Below are 8,299 nucleotides of genomic sequence, written 5' to 3' on the forward strand. Positions count from 1 at the left end.
AGTACTGCCGAATGATACTTATAGGCTTGTTCAGTTGGGCGACAGAAAGTACACCTGTACAGCCCATTGTTCGCAGCTCCGTTATTACAAGGTGAATACGGATGAAAGGGCGATGCGATACCATTCGACGAAACCTTCGACGATGACTATGGGAACGAAGAAGAACCAAGGCAGGATCAGTCAGGCATCGGAAATACCGAAGGCATCGGAGAAGCGGCGGAGACACCCTTGATGGCGAGCTTCGAAACAGCGCCAGATACAGAGGAAATTCGGGAGTCAACGCGAATGAAGGAGAAGTCAAGAGAACCGGAGGGTTTAGAAGATCGAGTGATCGACAGGTCTTCAGAATCAGCATCAGGATCATCTCCGGAAATTCAGATCAACGTAGATACAGATAGGTATACCGGAAAAATTAAGGCCAGTCAGGAGGAGAGCTACAGATTTGAACACGGCAATTATGGAATCTCCAGGTAGAGAAGAGGATCACTCAGATCAGGCTGGGCAACAGCCAGTTAGAAGGAAACGCTTTCAGGGAAAATACTCTAAGTAATGTTGAGGACAACATTTAGGTAGCGAGACCGAGCGAATTGGGTCAAATGTATGGCGAAAAGTGGCAGGCACATGTCGGGAACGGAACAGAGATGTACGGAATATGCACGACGGATAGAAGATCGACAGGAAGAAATGTCGAGTACATATGTATTTTAATGAAAAACGGCGCTGACATCGACGAATCACAGCTCAAGTTGAGACGGAGGTTAGGCAAAGGGAAGACCGAAATGATCATTCCATCGTCGTCGCTTCAACGATCAACATCCTAGATCCAGAATTCAGTTCAGGAACCCAGCACTCAGTACTCAGGCCAGTATGCAGCAGCAAAACTGTGAAGCTTGTGGAGACAACAGACATGCGACAGGGTCTGTGAGGTGTCGGGCAAGGGACGCGATATGTACCGCGTGCCAACAGGTAGGCCATTACGTGAGGTGTTGCGTGTGGTACAGGGGTCCGAGGAGGACTGAAAGGCAGAGATCGGACGAAGCGGTGGATCTACTGCAGGCCATCCTGCGAGAGGGACGTGCGGATGTCAGCGTGAATATCCAGGTACAAGCAACCGGGCAACGGGCCGAGGAAGGAGTACCGGCGGAAGGAGTCGGCGAGCAGGCTATCGAAGAGGCAGCGCAGGCCATCGAAGAGGCAGAGCAGGCAGTCGACGGCGTCGAGCAGGGGGTCGAGGTTGAGGAGCAGGTGATTCAGGCAGAAGAGCACCCGATCGAGCAGGAGGACGGGCAGGTGCCGCAATGCGAGGCCGATCTGGCGCGATGGCAGTGCACCATCTGCCTGGGCGAGGCGAGAAATGCGGTCATAACCACGTGCGGCCACCTGTCGTGTTGGGGCTGTCTCTACGGTTGGGTCACCGAAGGCACTATGGGCCAGTGCTGTCCCCTGTGCCGGTCCCGAATCAACATTTTTCGATCGACTCCCATCTACGGAAGTGAAACGGACGACGCTGGACAGGCGGAGGGCATTCCGCAGAGGCCAAGACGGGAACTACCCCAAGATGTTATCAATATAGCAATATATATGTATAAATATATTCTTTTACTCAAGGTCTCGTTATAAACTGAGTGTCAACCCGGCTAGATAGTGTCCTCAACTAGGTACGTAATAAGTAATAACAGACGTTTCCATAGGAATTAGGCATTCGCTTAGGCTACTCATCAGGGTTAGGATTAGGCAATCCAGGTTGATCGGGAGATCAAAAATGGTAGCTGTGGTCGAATGTCATAGGCGAAATCTACCAGGGACGTCTGTGGTCAGGTGCACGTTGCACGATCGTCACCGCGGGCCCTGGTGACGTCAGTCGAGAGTTGGGTGTCGTAGCCGACGGCACGCGCGACTCTCAGTCCAATCGAGTATTCGCCCAATAAATCAGTGAGGTGAAATAAGTCGAACATTCCTCCCTTCAAGCCATCCCCCATAGTAGGAGTAGTTATCACATACCCATGACGCCCATAAGCGTGGTCAGGGAGCGTACCACAAACCTAGCCGAGATCCGTCTCGTCGGGTACAGATGAACGTATCGCGTACAATAGTCAATGACCACTAAGATATACCACGCGCGTTCTCCAGGGACATTGAAAGGCCCCGCGAAGTCTAAACCCATCTTTTCACAAGGACGGGTCGGGGGTTTGACGGGTTGCAGCCGCCCTGTTTTCACCGTCTCCTGTTTTTGGCGCTGACAGACACCACACTCTTTAACGAAACCACGGACCTTGGCCAGGAACCCTTTGCCGATGTCGAAGCGTTCATTCACCCGCCTCCCAGTCTTCCATATGTCGGGGTGTCCCGCCATGCCGTCTCCGTGGCCAAACTTGATTGCGTCATTCATCAATACGCTGGGAATATAGAGGCGACCTCGGCGATACAGAAGTTGGTCTCGAACAGCGTAACCTTCAGACGGGCTTCGTAGAAGAGTACGGCTTGCAGGGTCGGCACGTTGCTCCGGTGGATGCGCTCGACACTGCGAGTGGCGATTGAGAGCCGCGATAAGGCATCGGCATTTCCGTTATCCATCCCCTTCCGATGCACGACCTCGAAGTCGTAATCCTGTATTGCCATCGCCCACCGAACAAGTTTCGGACAGAGGTTCGTCTTACTCCTGAGATACTTCAGCGAAATACTGTCGGTCACTACCGTGAAGTGTCGACCGTAATAAGGCGAAATTTTTGTATCGCCCAGACCACAGCTAGGCATTCAGTTTCTGATGAGTGGCATTTCATCTCGGCTTCCGTGAGCCGTCGACTAGCGTATGCGACCACTCTTTCCTTGCCATCCAAAACCTGGACTAGCACAGCACCCAGGCCAGTTCCACTTGCATCAGTCCGTAGCTTGGTCTCAAGACCATCTCCGAAATGACATAAAACCGGCTCTGCCGTTATCGTGTCTTTGATGCTTTGGAAGACCTGCTGATGCTCTGCCGACCAATCGAAGGTCGTTGCGGACAAGAGCTCGTACAGGGGTGCGGCCATCGATGCAAAATTCTTGATGAAACGTCAGTAATAAGACGCCAATCCGAGGAAGCTCCTCAGCTGTTTCAGGCCAATCGGCGGGAGGATCCCCTTAACTGCGGACACCTTCTCGGGGTCAGGTGCTATCCCGTGAGGAGTGACTTTATGTTCCAAGTAGGTGACTTCTCTCGTGCCGAAAATACTCTTTTTTGCTTTCAACTTCAACCCCGCTGTTTGGACCGCCGTCAAAACTTTCCAGAGGTCAGTCAGATGCGTCTCGAAATCTTTGGAATAAATAATGATGTCGTCGAGATATACGAGAGCCATACGATACTTGAGCGGACCGATGACCCTATCCATCAGCCGCTGGGGCGTTCGCCAATCCGAAGGGCATTCGCTTGAACTGGAACAACCCATCGGGAATGCAGAAGGCAGTTTTCTCTTTGTGGTCTGGAGCCATCTCGACTTGCCAATACCCACTCATTAAGTCTATTTTAGTACTGAAATAGCTACTTCCGAAGAGCGCATCGAGCGCATCGTCCATCCGTGGGAGTGGATAAACGTCCCTTTTCGTTACCGTATTCAATTTCCGGTAATCCACGCAAAAATTTATAGAACCATCTTTCTTTCTCACCAGAACCACTGGGGCCGCCCAGGGGCTCGACGAAGGCTCTAAAATTCCAGCATTCAACATGTCGCTGACTTCTTTGGCGATTGTCTGTCTCTGAGCCGGAGCTAGGCGTCTCGCTGGGAATGCGATCGGTTGCGTGTCTCCCGTTTGAATGGTGTGTTGCACCAGACCAGTACAAAACAAGCTGTCGGGCCGACCGAAAAGGTTTGCGAATTCTCCACGGAGTAATGAGGTCAAGCGAATTTCCTGATTTTTCGTCAGCTCTCCTCCTAGTCGTAATTCGGTCTTCGGCACACATGAATCTGTATCTGTACCCTTGTTGTCCGATTTCGTTATCTGGATCGACTTATGCACTCGTCCCAGTGGTGATGCGTCTTTGAGATAGATGGGTGAATCTTCGAGATTCACCACCAAAATTTCACAGTCACCCCCTTTGTTCGAATTCACTACGCTGTATGGTGTTATGTTTTGGTTCCCAGGAGCGCAATTCAATGTACCATCCAACTGCAAGGTACTTGATGGCTCATCTGTTCGGGCTTTCACGAATACCGCCGCCTTTGGGGGAATTACGGTCCCGCCTTCAACTTTACACGTAGTATCCAGCCGTGAGTAAGTTTGGCTATCTGAGACTTTATTCACGAGACTGAACGACTTGCTGAGGGAGGGTTCTCCTAGGATAACATCCTTTGATAAGTTCTCGATGATAAAAAACGGTTCTTCTTCCCCGTCGACTTTCAGCTCGATAGCACCGATGACATTCATTGGTCGCCTCTGAGCATCCGTTACGAGAGGTTCCTCTATTGCTTTCACGATATCGAGGCTTGGGTCGTTCAGGTTAAGGATAGTCGGCGATATCGCCTTCACGTCGGCGCCCGTGTCCAACGTAGCGATCCTGTATCTTCCCAGGAAGTTGACACGCGTTTCGAAGGGGTCAGTGGAGGAATCATTTCCGATGCACTGTAGTTGAAGCCTTTGGCTGCGTTTCTTACAGTTCGCTCGGAAATGTCCACTCTCTCCGCACTTGAAGCATACTTTCGATGATTTCTCCGGTTCTTTCGGCAATCTCGTTCCTTCGGCCTTCCCCGGTTTTTGAGCTATCGGTGCTTCTATTTTCGCTTGCGGGTCCTCGTACTTGTCGGCAACTTCCATCAATGCCTCGAAGTCTTTCGGATTGGCGCAAATAAGGAAATTTCTGAAGTCCATCGAATTACAAGAGTTCTCTATCTCGTCTATGAAGTCCGGGAACCCAGTTTCCGGAGCAATGACTGTTTCTTTCGAATGAATCCCGTGAATGATTCGTTCGGTAGTCGCTTCCGGTTGTAGTATTCGGACGGGGATTTCTTCTTTCCTTTCCGGAATCGTCCGTAAAATGCTTCCTTGAAGTTCTTCCAGTTCTCATACGGACCTGCGTGTACGAACCAGTCTTTGGATTCGTCGTCCATGGTCCGATAGGCGAGTCGGAGGACTTTCTGTTCCGACCATTGGTTGACCGCACCGTCCATCTCTAGACGTCTCAACCATTTTTTTGGTTCATTCGGATTGAACTGCGGTAGATCGCTGACAGGGATCATTTGCTCCATGAGAGCCGAGAAAGTGTCAATGACTCCGGGGCTGTCTCCCTTGTCCATACCGCTGCCACCAAAATGTAACGTTCCGATAATGAAGGGACGATAACGCTGACATCGCCAGCGCATCAATATCCGAGCTGGAAGAGCAACTACTCGAGTCCAGAAAAGGCTATGACGTGCGGATCTCAAAAAACATATTCCAACCACATAGAATACAGAATAGGAAAATTCCTGGACTACTATTTGCGGATGATCTAGTGCTGATCGCACATACGTGGTCAGACATGGATAAACTTCTCCAAATCACGTCTACCTTCGGTGAGGAAGGAGGCCTCATATTCAATCCCGCCAAATCTGCGGTTTTAGAATTCAATCGGGTAGACGACACAACCGATAAGAACCTATTCATTCAGGGTAAAATAATCCCGAAGAAAAGAGCTTGAAAATACTTGGGCATACATCTAAGCACAGACGCAAACTATCTCGAGGACCAGGAAAAAATGTGGAAGGAGAGAACGCGCAAGGCGCTATATCAACTACATGCTAAAGTGCTGTGGAAGTTCAATCGCTTTGAAACGACGAAAATGCAGTGGAAAGCCACCTGCGTTCCAGCGCTAATGTACTGTGACACGGTAACCGTCATGTCGAATACTCGACGGAAAAACATAGAGTCAGCCCAGAGACAAGCAACGAGGTGGGCGCTAGGAGAACCAGCGTGCAACTTAGCCAATGAATCCTTGAAAGGAGAGCTAGGCTGGTCAACTTTCGAAGAGAGGGGAGCCAAGAGTAAAATCACAGACTTCAAGCGCACACAAGAGATGCCCGACGATAGATGGGCGAAACGAATGCTAACCATGATTAGCATCAACAATGCCAAAATCAAAGCCGTAGAGAGGATGAAAACGCTTTCATTGAAATATGACTGCGAGAAGATACCGTATTCTCTCTAATAGTGGGGCATGCCCCTATATTTTCCGAGCTTCCGGAACCTGCCCCTATATTAGAGACGGCCCGAATATTAGAGAGTGCCCCTCTATTTTTTCAACATCCCGAACGGGTGCCCTTCTGAGGGAGAGTGCCCTTCTAAAGGAGAGTGCCCGTCTGAAGGAGAGTGCCCGTTCCCGGACTCTCCCGGGGCATCGAAACTAGGAAGTGATTCCAGTTTTTCCCGTAATGCTGAAGTCACAGTTTGAGCACTCCTGTGATTTTCATTTCCATTGGAAGAATGAATGCGCATCCACTCCTGTCTATTGTTGGTATTTTGAAGTAGGTCTGTACGAGGTGTTAGATGACTCGAGATGCACTCATCACAAGAGGTCTATTCCTAGAAGAGGAGTAGGATGCAGCCATGAGGAGAGGTACTACCAATCAGCGGAGAATTCACAGACTGCGCGAATTATCGGCTTCTTTTCTTGACTACTAGGAAAAGAGTCGTCATCTCCCTCTGATCGTGACGAGATCATGAGTTTCGATCAATATCTTCATCTGAGAAGGTTTTGGTCAATGGGTTCGTCGTCGTAAATTTCGTCGTCGTCCGAGTTCTCGACATCTACGAGGTTCGGTTCGATTCGCATGGCATTGCGGGCTTTTTTCAGGCCGGGACATCCATGCGGGATCGCCTTGTCCGGTCGAAAAGGAAGAATCTGGTCGTCTTCGGATCATTCGTGAGCCACACTTAGTCCGCAATTCTTGAAAGATTTGGCGATGAGCTCCTCTGGGAGCTCTTTCCAAGCGTTTCCTATCCGTTTCAGGTAGATTGACATTGGGGGTCCTGCTGGGGTTCCTCCTTTCGTGAACGTCTTTTCGCCATTAACCATCCAGTTTTCATGAGACCGACGTATGCCCGCCTTGAACGGAACATTCCAGTCCACGTCTGGGGCTTGTACGAACTTCGTGCAACCTCTCGGTATAACTGCCGCTTTCAATCGCAGATCTCCGAGCGTCCGCTTGGTTCCTTTGCTGACATGACAACGGAAGCTGTCCCATACCAGAAGACGCTTGCCGAAGAGGGAAGTCCCGAATATTTTCTGTAGGTACGCTGTGGTCGTCTCATCATTCATCCCTGTCGTCAACACAGGAACATCCTCAGATCCTAATACTGCGACGGTGCAGCTATTTGATGCGTCTAGAAAAACGGCTGTCTCATCCGCCGCTAAGAGATACCGGTACGCGTTTCGTTCTCGGAGCTTTGCAAAGTGCATCACGAAATTAAAGAGAGCGTTCTCGTACGATTCCGGAGGTTTCTGGCACGCTGTTGTCGCTCGGCGATCGGTGAGCCGATGCCGGACAAGGAACTTCTGTAGCCAGCCCTCGCTGGCCGCGAATCCTGGAGGGCCGATCGTCTGGGCATAGCGTTGAATCATACTCCGAGTGACTCGCAGCTGTTTCGCTCGCTGCTCCTCAACGTAGTTGAACACCGCATTGTCGAGTTCCCCGTTTTTCAAAGGACGTCCACATCCTTCCACTCTGAACTTCGAACCCCTCTGTTCCAGAAGAGTTTCTTTCTGCGCGACCCACGCCTGAACTCTGCTGCTCCTGATCTTGAATTTTTCGGCTGCTTTTTTCTTGGAGTTGATTTCCGCGAACGCAACAACATTGAGCTTGAACTGGATCGACTAGCATCTCCTCTGCACCGGGGGAACGACAGTTTCGTCCGAGGATTCCATCAGAATTCGAAATGATCGGATCGAACACAGACTCCGAGCTCACTGATACTCGTCAGTCGTCGACCAATATTCTCACCGAAGGACGAGAGAAAGTTCGACGAGTATGTCGTGAGCGACGTTTCACGTTGCGGCTCGTCGGTCCTTGACGGTCCAATGCTCGCAGCGATCATGGTAAACAGAGGGAGGAGCGGTTTTTCGAAATCGTTCTGACTCAATGCTCCCCCTGGCCTCTAGGCCTTCGAATCACACGAGGGAGCCAGCCTCCATCTTCGATTCTCGAAAAGGTGCCCGTCTAATAGAGAGTGCCCGAGTAAATGAGAGTGCCCCAGTATTAGAGAGAATACGGTAGTGGTCAAATGATTGGAAGCAGGCGAAGCCTGCCTGAACACATTCAAAAAGAGCGTGGAAAAAAGATCCGAGATTTAG

At 50.5% G+C, this 8,299-nt stretch overlaps 2 protein-coding genes across 2 annotated transcripts; one reads left to right on the forward strand and one right to left on the reverse strand.

Moving 5' to 3' along the window:
• Positions 1 to 1,993: 1,993 nt before the first annotated feature.
• On the reverse strand, positions 1,994 to 2,353 carry LOC108863880 (uncharacterized). The gene has a single exon (XM_018638530.1). It carries the CDS (start codon positions 2,351 to 2,353, stop codon positions 1,994 to 1,996), a length of 360 nt encoding a protein of 119 aa, XP_018494046.1.
• Positions 2,354 to 5,491: 3,138 nt separating this feature from the next.
• LOC108863884 (uncharacterized) lies at positions 5,492 to 6,157 on the forward strand. The gene is made up of 2 exons (XM_018638538.1): positions 5,492 to 5,621; positions 5,679 to 6,157. The coding sequence occupies exons 1-2, from the start codon at positions 5,492 to 5,494 to the stop codon at positions 6,155 to 6,157; spliced, it is 609 nt and encodes a 202-aa protein (XP_018494054.1).
• Positions 6,158 to 8,299: the final 2,142 nt, after the last annotated feature.

The sequence above is a fragment of the Galendromus occidentalis genome, unplaced genomic scaffold (genome assembly GCF_000255335.2).
Source record: "Galendromus occidentalis unplaced genomic scaffold, Mocc_1.1 scf7180000075490, whole genome shotgun sequence".
Classification (NCBI taxonomy): Eukaryota; Metazoa; Arthropoda; class Arachnida; order Mesostigmata; family Phytoseiidae; genus Galendromus; species Galendromus occidentalis.

Coding starts and splice junctions, on each gene's coding strand:
- LOC108863884 (XM_018638538.1), top strand. CDS start 5,492: ATGGATAAACTTCTCCAAATCACGTCTACCTTCGGTGAGGAAGGAGGC. Junction 5,622..5,678: donor TAAGAACCTATTCATTCAGG/GTAAAATAATCC, acceptor ATCTAAGCACAG/ACGCAAACTATCTCGAGGAC.
- LOC108863880 (XM_018638530.1), bottom strand. CDS start 2,353: ATGGCGGGACACCCCGACATATGGAAGACTGGGAGGCGGGTGAATGAA.